Source organism: Gossypium raimondii, chromosome 8, assembly GCF_025698545.1.
Source record: "Gossypium raimondii isolate GPD5lz chromosome 8, ASM2569854v1, whole genome shotgun sequence".
In the NCBI taxonomy this organism is placed as follows: Eukaryota; Viridiplantae; Streptophyta; class Magnoliopsida; order Malvales; family Malvaceae; genus Gossypium; species Gossypium raimondii.
The window spans coordinates 61,064,686-61,084,591 of NC_068572.1; the positions used below are offsets into that span (position 1 = coordinate 61,064,686).

Below are 19,906 nucleotides of genomic sequence, written 5' to 3' on the forward strand. Positions count from 1 at the left end.
TGCTAAATCACTTGAAAAACAAACCTCCTAAACTCATTTACACCATCAATCTTTCAAACTAGAATGGGATTTGAAAAAACAAAGTATTTTGCATCTAAGGCATTGTTAGAGTGCCAACTTAACTCACATTTGATCCAATGATTACTTCACATTTCAATTCATTATGAACTTAAAATACCAATTTCAATATTTCCTCACAAAAAAAAAAAAAACTAAACATTCGGTACCTATAATCAAAGCTTAAAAAGTTTCTCTAACATGATTTATTGATTCATTTGCCACCTCAAAAGCCCTTAATTTTTGTGCACAAAAAGCTTTTAACTAATTTAGTTTCATTAAAGGCAAATGACAATGGCATCATTTTCAAAGTCTAAAGAAATGATTATGGTGGATATCCCCCACCCACCACCATTCCTACCATTTTTCTCTTCAATTAGAGAGAAAAAAAGGGTCCAATTAACTTCGCTTTTGAGCTTGTTCAAAGGTGAAAGATTTATAAAGCAATATATATATATATATATATATATATATATATCACCATTAAATTACATGTCTTTAGTCACCCCTTCATTAACAACAACAAGCTTTAATACCAAGATATGTTTGAATTAACAGTCCCACCTCTTCATGGCCTTATCACTACAATTATTCCATACCCATTACAGTGTTTAAAGAATTGTTAGATACCCAAAGTTGGCCAGTCCCGGTTATATATATATATATATATGTTCATATAGACCATATAAAAGGGTTTCAAAGTTTGCTGGGATTTTTTTAGTTGTCTTTGGATTCTAATAATGTCCCTTTAGCCATCTTCTTTGATCATAAAGTTCAACTCTGTACAGCCATGTAGGTCCTTTCTCTTATGCTTTTATCAATGTTGAGACTAAAATCAGGCTTTTCTTATTACATTTTTTTCTTATCTTTCTAAGATCAGCCGACCTACAATCCAACTCATTTGTGTTTCCAACATGTTCCTGCTTGGTAAAAAAACATAAATTTTCCTTTTCCTAGTACCAAACTTAACTCGGTTATGGTCCAATACGCCATCTACAAACCTCTAGTGTATATCTGCAGAACATAAAGAACTGAGTGCCTACACTAAAAAAGGTTCAAAGTTGCCCTAAAAAAGGTTCAAAGTTGACCTAAAATAAACTTACAGCAAGCAGCAAACAGTATGCACATGGCAAATACATTCAATCAGCATGCCAATACCAACCACATTCATTTTTAAACCCGCAAATATCAATGCGTTTCAAAATAAAATTTCATATTTAAACAGTCCAAAAACAAATGCCCGACTAGAAACTAACCGATGACGACGGTCGTAGTAGTCCGACGGTGACGGAGATGCTCGAGCTTCTGATGTTTGCGCAGTAGGTGGTCGGCCCGGACAAAGACAACGGCGATTTTTCAGATGGTGCAAATTGAATGGGTTTGGGGTTAGGAATTTACTGAATTAATCTGGAATTGGGGGAAATGGGGAAAATTTGGGATTTCGGGTTTAAGTGTGGGAATGATATGGCTGGAGAGAAAACGACGACGTTTTCGTCTACAACTTAACCCATTTGTGGCGTTTATAGCTAAAACGCCACTAAACCATAAACAAAACGCGGAAAGTCAAATTATTTTTGTGGCGTTTTTTAAAAAACGCTGGTATGCTAAAAATTATTTATTCTCTTTTTTATAAATTGATTTACTTTTTTGAAAAACGCCGCTAATTCATTTTGAACAAAAACGGCGCCGTTTTGCTATGCAAATAATTTTTTTATAATTTATTTATTTTCTTTGCGGCGTTTTCATATAAAACGCCGCTATTGCTTATCTTTTGCAGCGTTTTTTAGAAAAACGCCGCAAAATATTATTTCATTTTGAACAAAATGACGCCGTTTTGCTATGCACAAAATTTTTTATTTTGTTTTTTAAAATTGATTTATTTTTTGCGGCGTTTCTAGGAAAAACGCCGCAACTTCAATTTGAACAAAATGATGCCGTTTTGCTATGCACAAAATTTTTTATTTTGTTTTTTATAAATTGATTTACTTTTTTTGCGGCGTTTTTACGAAAAACGCCGCTATTTTATTTTGAACAAAAACGGCGCCATTTTGCTATGCAAATAAATTTTTTTATAATTTATTTATTTTATTTGTGGCGTTTTTATATAAAACGCCGCTATTGCTTATCTTTTGTGGCGTTTTTTGTGAAAAACGCCGCAAAATATTATTTCATTTTGAACAAAATGACGCCGTTTTGCTATGGACAAAATTTTTTATTTTGTTTTTTATAAATTGATTTATTCTCAAACGCCGCAATTTCAATTTGAACAAAATGACGCTGTTTTGCTATGCACAAAATTTTTTATTTTGTTTTTTTAAATTGATTTACTTTTTTGCGGCGTTTTTTTGAGAAACGCCGCTATTTCGCTTTGATCAAAAACGGCGCTGTTTTGCTATGTAAATAATTTTTTATAATTTTTTTATTTTTTTCGGCGTTTTTATATAAAACGCCGCTATTGCTTATCTTTTGCGGCGATATTATTTCATTTTCAACAAAATGACGCCGTTTTGCTATTTTGTTTTCTATAAATTGATTTATTTTTTGCGGCGTTTGTATAGAAAACGCCGCTATTTGTTATCTTTTGCAAAATATTATTTCATTTTGAACAAAATGACGCCGTTTTGCTATGCTAATTTTTTTTTTGTTTTCCATAAATTGATTTTTTATAAAATAATTGTATAATATTTTATAAACTTTTATCATTTAACAAATCTCAAGTAAACCTTAACCTTAAACCCTAAATTAACCATTCAATACATATATAGTCTATCTATTATATATCTCTTAAATAATTTAAACTATACTCATAATTTCAATATATTTGATTTATTATCTCTTTTACAATTATATAAGAACATATTTAAAATATAAATTAAAAAAATAATTAATCTAAACTCAAAAACCTTAACTCGACCCTTGAATCCCTAAACCTTAAATCCCTAACTCTTAACCCCTAACGTCTAACCCCTAAACCCCTAACCCCTAAACCTTGAATCCCAACCCTTAAACCATAGTCCCTAATCCATAATCCCTAAACCCATACTCCCTAAACCTTAAAATATGAACTCCTAAACCAGCCTTAAATCTTAAATAAATCATATACCCTAAACCAAAAACCCTAAACAAATTTATTATTATCTCTTTTACAATTATATAAGAACATATTTAAAATATAAATTAAAAAAATTAATCTAAACGCCCAAAATCCTAACTTGACCCCTGAATCCCTAAACTCTAAATCCCTAACTCTTAACCCCAAACGTCTAACCCCTAACCCTCTAACCCCTAAACCTTAAATCTCAACCCTTAAACCATAATCCCTAATCCATAATCCCTAAACCCATACTCCATATACCTTAAAAACCTAACTTTTAAATGGCCTTAAATCTTAAATAAATCATAGACCTTAAACCAAAAACCCTATGTTTTTTTTTGCGGCGCTTTCCTAAAAAACGCCGCTAAATCCCCCAAAAGCTCAGAAAACGGCGTCGTTGGTCTTATGTCTTTTTGCGCGCTTTCTCACAAACGCCGCTAAAGCACTGAGCATTAGCAGTGCTTCCTAAAAAACGCCACTAAATCCGCAAAAGCTCAGAAAACGGCGTCTTTAGGCTTAGTTTATTTTGCGGCGCTTCCTCAAAAACGCCGCTAAAGCCCTCAGCATTAGCGGCGCTTTATTAAGAAACGCCACTAAATCTACGAAAGCTCAGAAAACGGCGTCGTTGGGCTTATGTCTTTTTGCGGCGCTTTCTCACAAACGCCGCTAAATCCCTGAGCATTAGCGGCGCTTCATAAAAAACGCCACTGAATCCGCAAAAGCTCAGAAAACGGCGTCGTTGGGTTTAGTTTATTTTGCGGCGCTTCCTCAAAAACGCCGCTAAAGCCCTCAGCATTAGCGACGCTGTATTAAGAAACGCCACTAAATCTACGAAAGCTCAGAAAACGGCGTCGTTGGGCTTAGTTTATTTTGTGGCGCTTTATCAAAAACGCCGTAAAAGCCCTGAGCATTAGCGGCGCTTCCTGAAAAATGCCACTAAATTCGTGAATGCTCAGAAAACGGCGTCGTTAGGCTTAGTTTATTTTGCGGTGCTTCATCAAAAACGCCGCTAAAGCCCTCAGTATTAGCGGCGTTTTCCTAAGAAACGCAGCTAAGTCCCCGAAAGCTCAGAAAACGGCACCGTTGGGCTTATGTCTTTTTGCGGCGCTTTCTCAAAATCGCCGCTAAAAGTCCTAACCATTAGCGACGCTTTCTAAAAAACGCCACTAAATCTGCGAAAGCTCAGAATACGACGTCGTTGGGCTTAGTTTTTTTGCGGCGCTTTCTGAAAAACGCTGCTAATGCTTATTTTTAGCGGCGTTTTCCATAAAGCGCCGCTAATGTTCGATCTTTAGCGACGTTTTTTATTCAAACGTCGTTAAAGTCGCCGCTAAAAGCCTGTTTTGGTGTAGTGAAACCGGCAAAGTTTCCGCTTAGTGCCTTTATGATACATCAACTAATGTAAGCGCCCAACGCTTATCAAAGCTTCCTCTATTGGTGATGGTCTCAGACTACTTGTTTTGATACCACTTGTTGGAAACTTAATGAGCACAACACACTCACTACAAAGAATCTAAGACCTACAACTAATGTTACACCAACTCTCCGAAGTTGGTTAAACTTTTACCTTCTAACCTCTTAATGCACTATCATACTTAGGTGGCTGGGTCAACCATATATCATTCAGGTGACAAGGCCGACCATATATAAAAGCTAACCCAAGTGCACTAAGTGTTAAAAAACTTAAGGCTTAACTGAGACTTACAATTACAAGAAAAGAGAACACTTTTATTAATACAAAATACAATTACAATATGACACACAGTTTTATTAAATACATAAAAAGCATCGAAAAGTGCCATTTGCATATGTCACATTGTGATATTAGGAAAAACATTTAGGTTAAAATTTTAGAGACAGACAGCCATGAATACAACTTGTGTAGTAGCTAGCTCGAGAAAGCAACCAGCAATATCTCGGAAGATGAAGATGAGATTGAAGAATTAAACACATAAATGAAAACCAGCTTAATATCCCATCACTGGGATATTAAATATCCATTCCATCGTAAAAGATTAAAACATTTAATTTATGACAGTAATGACTATTCCATTAGATTAAAACAGGATGCTGAAGAACAAGTAAAAGATGAACTCATAATTTCTTTTATATTTTATTTAAAATATTTAATTATTTAATAAAATTAATGGGTTTCTATTTTTGGTGTTGAGATGATCAAGAAGCAGAAGAAATTGATGATGAACAATTACCTAGATGAATCTTGATTTTTTAGTTTAAAATATTTAATTATATTTTTATATTTTTTTAAATTTTCGATATTTTATATTTGTATTATTTATTTATATACATTTTAAGTTTATATATAATAAAATTTATATATTTCTGTAATAAGATAGGTGACACAATCCAATTGGCTTTTTATTTTTAACATTGTTTATTTGGAGTGGAAATACTAACAAAAGCAAAGTGAAAAAAAATTAAAGTACCAATGTGAAAAAGTAATATAAATTGGAGGCTAAAATATGAATAAAAAAGTTTGAGAATAAAATAATTGAAGTGAAAACAAACCCAACCTATTCTATTTTATAGGTTGCTTTCATAAAAGTTTATTTCCATTTTATTTATTTTAATTTTCATTTGTTGTCACTATCATTAATATAAAATTAAGATGTATTTACACATCATAATTTGTTGTAGGTTAATATTTAATAAGTCAATTTATTATTTTTAAATATTTGTTTTATGTTCAAAACATTTAAACCATTAAATATATAAAATATATATCAGTATGTATAATATTTTAGACTTATGTGATAGAAATATTAGATAGTGGGAGAAAACCTAGAAATTGGTTTGGAGGGTCCTCCAAAAGTAAATTAAAAATGTTTGGGGGCCAAAATGAAATTATACCATTATATTAATTTGCATTCCTACAATTTTTAAAGGCTTTTTGGGGCTCAAGGCAACTAAAAACAACTAGCAAGTTGTTTATTATATTAATAAATAGAGGGATGAATTTGCAACTAAAGTTGGTATGCTCACCCACATGGCCACTACACCTACTCCGGTAGTCACTATCCACCATGACAGAAATTGTCCAATTATCCGCATGAAAAACAAAATCAAGAAAGAAATGAGAATAAAATAATTGAAGTTATAAAAGTTTATTTCCATTTTTATTTATTTTAATTTTCAAAATTAAAATGTATTTTACACATCATAATTTGTTGTACGGATAATATTTAATAAGTCAATTATCATTTTTTATATTTCATTTATAGATATTTAGAGTAAATTAAAATTTTTTAAATATTTGTTTTATGTACAAAACATTTAAACCATTAAATATATATTAGTATGTATAATATTTTAGACTCACGTGATAGAAATATTGGATAGTGGGAGAAAACCTAGAAATTGGGTTGGAGGGTCCTTCAAAAGAAATATTAATTTGCATTCTTACAATTTTTAAAGGCTTTTGGGGGGTCAAGGTTTATTATATTAATAAATAGAGGGCATGCTCACCCACTACACCTAATCCCGTAGTCACCATCCACCGTGACAGAAATTGTCCAATTATCCGCATGAAAAACAAAATCAAGAAAGATGGGAGGGATCTCCCACTCCAAATGATTTGCATGACCCGAATAGTTTATAAATTACGAAAATAATACTACAAATCAGCCTAAAAATAAAGAAATTAAAGAGAAGTTATCTTCAAAATAGGCGGCTATAATAAATAAATAAATAAACTAAAAAAAACCAAGATTAGTTGAAGAAGAGAAACTCAAAATTGGCCTAAACGAAAGAGAATCCCAATTCCCATCTTATTAAAACTTTTAACAGAGGACACGAGATAAAGTTGAAGAAGAAAATAAATGTACAGTAATTTGGAACTAAAGGGAGAGGATAGCAATAATAGTTTGAATCAAAGTAAGCACAAGTAAGATACTTGCAGCAACGGTAGCAACCCCTCTCCAAAGAGATGAAAAATATTGGTGCTTAAGTATTGCAAGCCAACTATGGTGAGGAACAGCATTGTATGCATTAAGCTTCATGAAAAGACTTGAATATCGGTTCTTCTTCTCCACATCAATATATTTGCAGAGATTGTTGAACATTTTCACTATTGCTTTATGGCTGCCAAGCTGGTTAATCATAATCCTTCTTCGAACAAGTATACCCACATCTTCAGCAGATTTGATGAGATATCCCATTAGAAAGATGTAATCACATATGAAAGTGTCGTTCGGATAGTAGCATTGCTCCCACACCATAAGGTTCCCGTAAAACGATTCCGTCGAGTCGTCAACTTTAAGAGGGGGGATCTTCAATTCTCCATTCTTTTCGTGAAATTCTATATTGAATAAGCATGTGCTTAAGCTCACTTTGAATTTGACTCCTGCTTCACGTAGTAGGACTGCACTGTATAAATACTCGCCTTGCTGCTGCTGTAGCTTTCCTTCCTCTAGGATTACTTCGGGTTCGGGCTTTTCGGATGATATCAATTGCAAGTGTTTTTTCACTCTTAGAATGTGGGATTGATGATCTTCATTATTGTTGCCGCGATGCTGATGCTTCTGAAATGGATATGGTTGTTGAAATGTTCTTATCAAATCAGTGAAATGCTTAGCATCCTCCAGCTTGGATCTATATTCGGAAGTATGGGGATTGTTTGGTGATAGAACACCATCAATGGGTATGCTTTGGTTGTAATAATGGCTAAAGAAGTGACAAGTAAGATGAAGAAAGGAATGGTAATCGGGATTTCCGGCGAAGGCAAGTTCATACATGTCCCTAAGAAGAAAAAAAGGAAGGTGCTGTTCAAGCAAAGATCATGGATCGTCCCCGACTTGGCGAAGATGAGATCATTTTCAACTCTCCGTTCCTTACAAGAAGCTCTCAACAAGAGTTCAAGGATGAAACCAGCGTCGACTAAAATCGTTCTGATGAGCAACAAGGGATCTGATTCAGTACAGGCTCGTTTGTATTGCCGTGGTCTTTTAAATGAATCATCCCAATTCCTGTAATACAAATTTTCGTAACACCCTCGGATCTTTGCTAAAGACCCTTTAATCAATGTGATAAAATCGATCAAGCTAGTGTTGGGTTGAGCACGGAGGAGAAAGGCAGCCAGGTATCTCTGTTTTTCTTCTTCACGGTGGGCTGAAAGATAGGAGGAGTAGACGAGAGGGCCGATAAAGGCGTAACGGTAACGATAGGGAGCCGAATTTTCTTCGGAAATTTTACCAGGAATTCTGAATATGCAATAATCAGGCGTGACATGCTGAGAATTATGTAATGAATTGAATTTGGATGCAATCTCTTGGACTAATTCCTCGACTGATAAGCTTTCTGAGGCTGAACAATTGTTATCCTCTGAAATTTCAGGCTTTTTGTCTCTTCTAGACTGTCGCTTTTCTTCTGCTTTTGCATTCGTATGAGCATTATTTTCCATTTCTCGGCTTGTAGTTTTTGGAATCAAAAAAATAAATGATAAGCAACTAATTTACCCTTTTAAATAGAGGGATTAAAAATGTTATTTAAATCCTAATAAAAGCACCTTTATGATTTTACCTAATAAATTGCAAAAAAGTACAAAAGAAAATCATCAGCATCAGTAATAGATCCAATATAATCCCAAATACAAAAGGAATCCATCAACTTCAATTAACCCCACTAATATTTGCATTGCCTTTATAATTTTTTTCTAGTGAAAAGGATTTTTGCCTTTATTTTTAATGAGATTTTAATTTTTTTTAAAAATACCATCAAAGTCATTTTTGGTTGTAATATTTTATATGGAATTTGGGTAAACTATATGAGTAGTTATCCTACTATTGGTAAGTTTAGTTTAGTTTTGGTTACCTAATTATGAAAAGTTACAAAATGGTTACTCAATTATTCGATTTTTATATTTTTGGTCAGGCTGATGGAAAAGTGACTCAACATCTTTAAATTTGGCATGATTGCAGCTTTAAACTTAAATATTTATATACCGTGTCAATTTAGTCTTGATTCTAAAATATTTAACCATTAATATTTACACATTGTGCAATTTAATTTTTCTTTTAATTTTGTTTTCTTTGTAACCCTTCCACCTAAAAAGCTAAAAAAACAATTTTATCAGCTAAATTTATTGAAAATATACTAAAAATAGAAATACCAAAAAATACAAAATAATAATTTTCACCTTTTCTTATTCTTTTAAAATTAACTCTTAATGTCACAAAAACAAATAAAACTATAAAAAGAGTCAAATTGCACAATGTTAAATATTAAAATTAATTTTTTTAGAATTAAAATTGATTTGACATAATGTATAATGTATTAATATTGAGGACTAAAATTATTAATATATAAAATTTTAAAAGATTTCAAGTTACCTCTTCATTAGTAAATCTGTAGATAAACTAAAAGAGAAGATAAAAATGTTCTAGGAATTTTCTGTTCTAAAAATAAATACTCGATGGTAGTTGGTGGTAGTGGCCGACAGCTTATGTAACAAAAGATTGGCAGAATCTTAATTAAAATTATGATGAACAGAGAGAAATTGAGAGAGCATCTTTTAATTTTTAAGTAATGATTAAAAATTTAAAGTGTTAGGTGATTAAATTAATAAAATTTTCAAGCTTAGAAATTAACAAAAATTTAGCTGTAAAGTTCAGATATCTAGATTAAAAAATTCAAGTACTAAAATAGACTTAATTATTATATAAAATTAAGATGTATTTACACACCATAATTTGTTGTAGGTTAATATTTAATAAGTCAGTTTATTATTTTTAAATATTTGTTTTATGTACAAAACATTTAAACCATTAAATATATAAAATATATATCAGTATGTATAATATTTTAGACTTATGTGATAGAAATATTAGATAGTGGGAGAAAACCTAGAAATTGGTTTGGAGGGTCCTCCAAAAGTAAATTAAAAATGTTTGGGGGCCAAAATGAAATTGTACCATTATATTAATTTGCATTCCTACAATTTTTAAAGGCTTTTTGGGGCTCAAGGCAACTAAAAACAACTAGCAAGTTGTTTATTATATTAATAAATAGAGGGATGAATTTGCAACTAAAGTTGGCATGCTCACCCACATGGCGACTACACCTAATCCGGTAGTCACCATCCACCATGACAGAAATTGTCCAATTATCAGCATGAAAAACAAGATCAAGAAAGAAATGAGAATAAAATAATTGAAGTGAAAGCAAACCCAACCTATTCTATTTTATAGGTTGCTTTTATAAAAGTTTATTTCCATTTTATTTATTTTAATTTTCAAAATTAAAATGTACTTTACACATCATAATTTGCTGTACGGATAATATTTAATAAGTCAATTATCATTTTTTATATTTCATTTATAGATATTTAGAGTAAATTAAAATATATATTAGTATGTATAATATTTTAGACTCACGTGATAGAAATATTGGATAGTGGGAGAAAACCTAGAAATTGGGTTGGAGGGTCCTTCAAAAGAAATATTAATTTGCATTCCTACAATTTTTAAAGGCTTTTGGGGGGTCAAGGTTTATTATATTAATAAATAGAGGGCATGCTCACCCACTACACCTAATCTCGTAGTCACCGTCCACCGTGACGGAAATTGTCCAATTATCCGCATGAAAAACAAAATCAAGAAAGATGGGAGGGATCTAGCACTCCAAATGATTTGCATGACCCGAATAGTTTGTAAATTACGAAAATAATACTACAAATCAGCCTAAAAATAAAGAAATTAAAGAGAAGTTATCTAGATATCTAGATTAAAAAATTTAGCTGTAAAGTTCAGATATCTAGATTAAAAAAATTCAAGTACTAAAATAGACTTAATTATTAAGTTTGTGAGCCCAAAATTATATCATCTTTCAATTAATTATTACAAATCATAAAGATTAAAAAAATATAAAACTTAATTTAATATACAAAGCTCAAGACAACATTAGGATATCCTATTTCTCTCCATTGAACGAGGCCCAAATTAGCCCAATTGTTTGTTCGCTGTTATGTACCCAAAAGAATATTGCATGGCCCGTACTCAATATAGCCTATTCCAAGCCCATGGCCTTGGCAACCAATAGGTCCATAACTTATCCTGGGCTTTGAACAAAATAAAAAAAGAAAATGTTGAGAGTGGGATTTGAACCCACGCCCTTTCGGACCAGAACCTTAATCTGGCGCCTTAGACCAACTCGGCCATTTCAACCCAGTTATATACTTATAGTTTTAAGAATTTGTCATTAGGATAAAATGAGAATTCCCAAATATTATGGAAGACCTAACTAAATTTTTCAAAAGTTTTGTCCCTATTATTAACAAATATTTTAATTTTTGTTGAAGACACGTCACTTTTTATGTTTATATAAATAGAGTTTTTTTTTTTATCCTCATTTATTTAGACATGAAATAGTAATCAATAAACCTAATTGAGAGTATTCAACTCATCCTCTGTGAGCAAGAGATTGCATTAGTCATTATTGTTTGGAATGGATTTCACTAGTACATCATATACATGTCATTATTGGTGATAATATTAAAGGTTTTAAACTGCATCTTAATCTTTCTTCTATTTTATTCATAGTTATTATCAGTCTTGTTCTTTGGGAACTTCAAAATAAATCCTTCCTCACTTAACCATAAAAAAAAAAAGAAAGAAATTACTAGTTTGTTGACTTCATAGTTTTAGAAACTTAATAGCTAAAGAAATTTTGACTTGAAAGTTGATTGAGTTTTAGTTCAACTGACATTATTGTTATTGTAACAATAAGCGGGACGTGAGTTTAAAAATAATAGACATATTTTTCTTCCGTTTTAAGGGTTTAAAGAAGTTTTGAGTAGAAATAAATATTGTATAAAAATTCTTATTTGAAAAATCATACTTAATTTTCACCAGTTAATTAATTGATTTTGAATCAGGTACCCACCATACTTCACAGAATGGAATCTAAAAAACAATGCAAAGGTTAAGTTTTCTGTTAAAAATACTGGTTTTACTTGCTTTTTTATTTGATGCTAAATTAGTACTATTTTCTTTAAATTAAAAAAAATATATTAGTTTTGTTGCAATCTAGACTATATGTTTGCCATTTTAAGAATATTCTTTTCTATTTTAGTTGTGTTTTACCGTAGTGTTCTTATCCACTAACGTCATATATGGGTATAAGTTCGAATCAGATTCGTCCATGAATTAGGTCACTTAGCCTAGCTCAAAGCCTGCCCGAAAAATGAGAGGATTTGGGCAAAAAAAAAAGTCCAAAAAAGGGACTTTGATAAAAAAAAACAAGGCATGTTATGTTTTTATAGCATGTGACTTTTCAAACGCGGTAAGATATAACTACTACCTAATAATTAAACTTTTTCTCAATTATTTTGTAGTATCTTAACACCATTATTTTTTTTCCTTGCTAATTGCAGTTGTCAATTGACTTTGTTTTTATAGTTGTTTTGGAATCTTGAAGAGAAATTCTTAATTTGTTGTCTCGATATTTTAGAAACCTAATATAGTTGGCTGTGCTACCCAGTCCTCCAACATTGAATGTGTTTTGTATGAACTCTAATTATTACATAATATTTTAGCTGATTCCCAATGTATGAACTTACATATTTATCACATAGTATATATCCAATATTATATAAGTTAGAAGATTGCAACCCTCCCTGCCATTATGTTTCCACTCTCAAGCACTTGCTGTTAATTGCATTGAATTCCTTTTGTTTGGATTCCCGGAAAATACTGCAAGCTAAGAAATGGAAAATACTGGTACTAAGGAATGGTCTAAAAGAGACGAAGAAGAGCCTGAAACTTCAACGAACAAGAGATGCTGTTCACCACCATTCGAAAATTTATCGGTCGACGAATTAGCCCAACAAATTCAATCCAAATTAGATTCATTAAACAATGTTTCTCAGCACGTCAAGCCAGATTATTGCATCTTCCGAATCCCCGGTAAATTTTCCGACGAAAATTTAGCTCCTTATCGCCCTCGATACACCGTTATCGGCCCTCTCGTTTACTACTACTATTTTTCAGGCCACCAAGAAGAAGAAAAACAGATATACGTGGCCTCGTTTCTCCGCTGTGCTTAACCCAACACTAGCTTGAACGATTTCATTGAATTGATTGAAAAGTATCTATCAAAGATCCACGGGTGTTACGAGAAGATGTATTACAGGTGTTGGGATGATTCAGTGGGAAGAGCACGGCAAGACAAACGGGCCGGGACTCAATCACATTCGTCGTTGCTCATCGGAATGATTTTAGTTGATGCCGGTTTCATCCTTGAACTCTTGTTAAGAGCCTACTCCGAAGGATTGAGAGCTGAAAACGATCTCATCTTTGCCAAATCAGGGACAATCCATGATCTAAAACGAGACTTGATGTTGCTTGAAAACCAGCTTCCTTTCTTTCTTCTCAAGAAAATGTATAAACGTGCCTTGAAATGTAATCCACATTACCCTTCTTTTCTTCATCTCACCTGTCATTTCTTTAGCCATTATTACAACCAAAGCATCTCCATTGATGAAGTTCTATCACCAAACAATCCCCGTAGTTCTGAATATAGATCCAACCTGGAAGACCCTAAGCATTTCACTGATTTGATAAGAACATTTTCAGCAACCATACTACACGATTCAGAAGCAGCAGCAGTGTGGAAAATGGAACATTCTGAGAGGAAATACACACTTCATGAGAGGAAGGGAAGGTGCAGCAGCAGCAACAAGGTGCGTATTTATACAGTGCAGTTCTACTGCGTGAAGCAGGCGTCAAATTCAAGGTGAGCTTAAACACATGCTTATTCGATATAGAATTTGATGAAAACAATGGAGAATTGAAGATCCCTCCTCTCAAGGTCGACGAATCCACGGAATCGTTTTATGGGAACCTCATGGTGTGGGAGCAATGCTATTATCCGAACGACACTTTCATTTGCGATTACATCTTTCTGATAGGATATCTCATCAAATCTGCTGAGGATGTGAGCATTCTTGTTCGGAAAAGAATTCTGATTAACCAGCTTGGCAGCCCTATTGAAATAGTAGCCATGTTTAACCGTCTCTGCAAATATATTAACGTGGGGACTGAGAACCGATATTCAAGTCTTTTCATGAAGCTCAATGCATACAATGCTGTTCCCCACCATAGTTGGATAGCAATACTTAAGCTCGAGTATTTTTCTACCATTGCTGCAATTATCTTGCTTGTTCTTACTATGATTCAAACCATTTGTGCTCTCATCTCCCTTTAGTTTCAAACCAAATGTAAGTTCAAATGTCCTTTGTTGAAAGTTTAATAAGATTGGATTATGTTTCATTTGGGCCTATTTTGAGGTTCTCTTCAACTATTTTGGTGCAAATTTAAAGGTCAACAAGGTTTTTAAAATTTAACAATTTGATTCGATTAAATAAATTATTAAAAAATTAAAAAATATTTGAGTTCAATCAAGACATTAATTCTTAAATCAATTTTTCTGATGTCTTTCTTCAAATTGATAGGACTTATTGCAAAACTCCATTGGCCGGTGAATATTTCAAACGATAGAGCAAAAAACTTGGTGAATAACCATTATACTTTAATTTGATATAATTTGGTCCTATCTATTATTACAATATCATTAGTTATTTAATATAATAACGATTCCATAAGATTAATTTTTACTAGTTTAATTTGGTCTTTGTTGGTATTTTACCAAATATGTTTTCTATCAATCATTACACTAAATAAATATTAAAATTACCATTCGGTCACTCATTTTCTAATGTTATAGGTTTTTATTTGGCTTTGTTGGTAGAGCCAGGAGCGAATTTAGGGGGCTAGCAAATCTCGGTCTGCCTAAATTAAAATTTTTATCATTTTGGTCCTTTAAATTTTAAAAAAATTTAAATTAATAAAGATAAAATTACACTTTGATCCCTCCTAAAAATGATAAAAATTTAATTTAATATTTTAAACTGGACTCCTTCTTTAAGGTTGAGACGAGAGCCTTGCTAGAGGGGCTCATTATTGCCTAGGAAGGCTTTCGGCAAGTGGAACTAATTAAGTGCGACAATGCTATGCTAGTGAAAACAATCCTTGCTGGAGGTGTAGCTGAAAGCATATTATGGAAGTTGCGGAATATTCACCAACTATTTCGCCGCAATTGGAAGGTGCATGTTCGACACATCTCTTGATTTCATAACGGAGTAGCAGATCATACGGCCAATATCTTAGTTACTGGTAGCAATAGTATGCGAATATTCGAGACGACCCCAATTTTAGTACTGAGTTCACTGATGAAAGATCGGAATAATTCTATTATTGTGTTGTCTTAATTTTTTTATTGTGATCACTTTTGCTGTTTCTTTTCTACCATAAATAAATAAATAAATAAATAAATAATACCAACAAAAGCTGTTTCTTTTAAACCGTGTAGCCATAAGGCTACTTAAAGCCCAAAAAATTGGCATTTGCATGTAAAAGAAATGTCCTTATTTCTTTTCTTTTGTATATAAAATATAATAAGCTTAAAATCGTAAATTAATGGACCAACAATCCTAATCGGAATCAAAAGTGTCGAGAAATTAAATGTTAACTCAAATTTAATATAAAGAATGTCGAAAGTATGTTGATTAAATTTTAAATACATGTATTATCTTAATCATGTATAATTTTGATTTCATATGTTGAAAAACATAGGGATTAAAATTTAAAACCGCATTTCATTTTCGTTTAATACATTATATTCAATTTGCTTATTTGATAAGTAATTTATGTAATAAAAATTAAATATATTACATTGTAATATAATTTTTTTTATTTATATTTTATTTGATCAAATGGGATGAAGCGATCAAATATAGAACAAGCGGCGTCACTGATTTGACCATCGATCCAATTATGAAAATTTTAATCAAAACTATGAAACTCAAATACTCACACTTGTAGAAAAAGTTCAATTGAGAGGAGAAGAAAGAAAAATACAAAGTAAAAAGAATATGTAAACAAATACAAAGAGAAAGTAATATTATTTTTGCTACATGGTAAATTTTAATTATTTTAAAAAAATAAACTTAGCAATTTAACTAACGGTTGAATTAACATACATGCCACTTTGAAAAATAAGAACTAAGTACTACTTATAATAAAAAAATTAATACCAATATATATATATATATATATATATATAATTTAAATACCAAATTAATAAAAAAATTTGAATATCTAATCAGGTCAATTTTGAGTTTTTTTTAATATTAATTTCATGATAAATTCTTATTATATTTGTTCTTGTTGATACAATGCCTAGAACTACCTATAGTTCCTCATCAACCCTTAAATAGGAGGATAATGTGCTTTAGTGCTTTCAAACCCATGTCCTTCTGCATTAACAACAATACCAATATTAATCGAGTTAAAACTTAATCGACGAGTCTTATTTATTTTAAGATTGAACTAAAATGGGAAATACCTTAAAAATATCTTCATAAGCCCTTTATTTGTTTGTAACACACAGGTAGGAAATGCCCATCAACATTTTTGAACCATAGATAAAATTTGGCTCCTCATAAATAAATAATGGACACGTACATGGACCAACAATCATTCATTATATACAAAATTCTAAATATTTGCTTCTTTGAAAGCCATAAAAATATCCATAATTGAGTATAAGGTTGGAAGAATAGCACTTCATGTGACTATCTCAAGGAGACACCATGGTTGGTGCATATTGAATGTTTGTAGCAATGTTGGAAAGAAGACGGATTGGAGTGATGGGTGAAATTGGTTTGATTGAAAATTATTGATTTATTTAAATCGATATATTTTAGAGAATTAAGGATTATAAATCGATAGAAAATTAAATTATTCTCTCAAAATACCAACAAAAACTAAATTAAACATGTAAAAACCAATTTCATTATTTTTTAGGGTTAATATTCAATTTGGTACTTGATTTTTTTTTACCTTAATTTGGTACTTGAGTTTAGCTTCAATGTTTAGTTTGATACCTGAATTTTTTTCTAATTTGATATTTGAGTTTTTCTTTGTCCCATTTAACTACCTAAAATTGAGCGCCAAAATCATTAGGCTACATGATATTGTTGGGTTTGAGTACCAAATTTAACATTAAAATCAAACCCAGATACAATTTTTTTTCTAATGGATGAAATTTAAACGTTTTATCTTCAATCATATGTTAAAAGATCATACAATTAAGTCAAATATATTAATTGAATAATCTGATTGGATTAATGATCCGAAGGTTATACCGGTCGATTCAATTTTTATTCACCGAATTTATAGGGTCAACTTGTAAAGTTGGGGCACTTATGTTAGACATTTTTAGGGGTAGATTGATGTTGAATTTTTGAGGTCCATATTCTGCAAACATAAAAGATAAAACCTTTGAATATTTTTCACTTTATTTCTTCCCCCTTTATGCCTTGTGGATATTAAACGTTAGCAAAATACAAAGTCCAGCTTTGAAAGAAAAGGAAAGGAAAAAAACTTTAACCATAACAGGTCATTAGCCTGCAAAAGGGGATAATGTCTGCTGATAATGTAAAGCTTTCTTCTCCTTTTGAAAGATACATTTATGCTTTATTTCAATTTTATAGGATGATGATAAAACTCGAATCATTTTATCAATTTTATTCATTTAAAAGAAGAAAAATTTATAGGAGTATAAATATATATATATATATATATATATATATATATAAGAAATTAAACAAAGAGTTTCGTAAATGTTTACTCTATTCCACCGTATCATGTTTTTAAAATTAATATTTTATCTCTTAAAATATTTATATTTATATTTATATTTATAAATATATATACTAAATGTATAAACTAAAATCATATTCATAGGAATATGAGTGAAGTCAAAAATTTCATTAGGAGATAAAAATTAATAATAATTTTTGGGGACAAAGTGTAATTTTACTATTATATTAACTTATGATTTCATAAAATTGAAAGATACTATAAATTAATTTACCATTTTGGAGGCCAAGTCGACTGCATACATCCGTGTTTGCCCTTGGATACAAATATAATATGTATATTATATATATTAAAATTTAATATAAAACTATATAGCAAAATGTTTATATAAAAATTAGATGATATTTTGTTGAAATGGTAAAATTAAATGCTTAAATTTCATTGTGTCGTGGATTCAAATCTCATTACAATTGAATATTTATTGATTTATCAAAATATAAAAAGACAAAAACACTCTCATAATAATATAACTTCCTTCGTATATAAAAGGATATTTTAATAATTTTTCATCTAAGTTTATGCTTGATTGACTTATAATATCAACTCAATTAAAATTGATGTGAAGCAATTATAAACAAGGTTTTCAAAATGAACCGGTGGTAAAATCGGTTAGGTCACCGGTTCGTTCGATCGATTAAATAAATTATTAAAAATTTATTAAAAAATAAAAATATTAAAAATCTGATTCAACCGTTTATTTGTCTGATTCAACTAGTCTGTACCAATTTTCGAGTCAACTAATTCAAGGTCCCTCTCTGAATCGATACCTCAATCACTTCTCAATTCGACCGACCGACCTACCTAGTTCAAACAACCTTGATTAAAGATGTAATCAACCTTCATGGACGAGGTTATTTTCAACGTCATATAAAATTGAGACTAAAATATGTAAAATATCTTATATGTATATCCTCATCCCCCTTCATTAACATCCAAAAATTTAGAAATCCGTATGTTGTGTTTAATATTAAGTTTGTGGTTAAACTACATAATTAATCATTTGTCACTAAAGTTTTCAAAATCTTCCATTAAATGGTTGACATAAATAATAACATATTTAATCCTTAATACTTATACATTCTATTAATTTAATCATAATTCTAAATAATTAATCAAACTTATCTCTCAGTTGAAATAGTAAGAAATTGAGAAGATATTTTAGGGGAAAGGTAAAGCATGGTTGGCTCCAACTTATGATTTATGGAATGAATGGTCATTTGATACAAAATCAAAATCTTGTCATGTATATAAATGTTTTCCTTTTCCATAGCAACGGTTTCTGGTGTCGGGACAAGACCCCTAAAGCCCGACAAATCTGTCACATACACTTGGATCATATACGTTTATACATACCACAATTTAATTTGATGAAATTTGAACGAAGAATTGGATATTATTTTGAGTATTAACTCAATTGGTATGAGTATTGTTGCTTATATAGGAGAACGTGGGTTTGAGTGTGTTAAAGTACATTATCATCATATTTATGGGTTTGGAAGGAACTATTGGTTGTTCTAGATATTGTATCAGAAAGAATAAATATAATCCGAACCTACAATAAGATTGTAAAAAAATTTTATTTAAAATATAAAAATTTTGATAAAAATATATTGTTTGAAAAAATGAGCATAAGTATCGGCCCAACTCGACACATTTTTTACTATATATTATATATTTTATTGTTTTATTTTCACATATTACGTAATTTATATGAAATAAAATTAAAAATATAATACAATAATATAAGTGTTAAAAAGTATGTTAAGTTATCTGTGTTTCACATTTTAATAAAAGAAAATATAGAAAATTAAAAATAGTATAAATTTTAAAAATAATAATACGGATGAGAATAAAATGGGGTTGGGTTAATTTTATAAATATGGATGAGCTTGGGTAAATTTTGAAGTTTACATTTCAAGTAAGGTCAAGCTTCAGTAAATATAAAGTGTACTAATATAATGCATAGGTCGGAAGTTTTTATTCACTGAAATATTCATTTAAGTCACTACACTATTCA

At 30.8% G+C, this 19,906-nt stretch overlaps 2 protein-coding genes and 1 non-coding gene across 3 annotated transcripts; 1 reads left to right on the forward strand and 2 right to left on the reverse strand.

The window, feature by feature from the left end:
• Positions 1-6,905: 6,905 nt before the first annotated feature.
• LOC105784937 (uncharacterized) lies at positions 6,906-8,577 on the reverse strand. The gene has a single exon (XM_052634254.1). The coding sequence runs from the start codon at positions 7,903-7,905 to the stop codon at positions 7,009-7,011; it is 897 nt and encodes a 298-aa protein (XP_052490214.1). The 5' UTR covers positions 7,906-8,577; the 3' UTR covers positions 6,906-7,008.
• Positions 8,578-11,250: 2,673 nt separating this feature from the next.
• On the reverse strand, positions 11,251-11,331 carry TRNAL-AAG (transfer RNA leucine (anticodon AAG)). The gene has a single exon. It is a non-coding gene; the product is annotated as a tRNA-Leu (tRNA).
• Positions 11,332-12,872: 1,541 nt separating this feature from the next.
• Positions 12,873-14,371, forward strand: LOC105793483 (UPF0481 protein At3g47200). Its single transcript, XM_052634909.1, is given in 2 exon segments — positions 12,873-13,772; positions 13,820-14,371. Coding segments are annotated over 2 exon segments (1,452 nt in total).
• The last annotated feature ends 5,535 nt before the right edge of the window (positions 14,372-19,906 follow it).

What these genes read in the sequence shown, in the direction of transcription:
- LOC105784937 (XM_052634254.1), bottom strand. Translation starts at nt 7,905, where the DNA reads ATGTATGAACTTGCCTTCGCCGGAAATCCCGATTACCATTCCTTTCTT.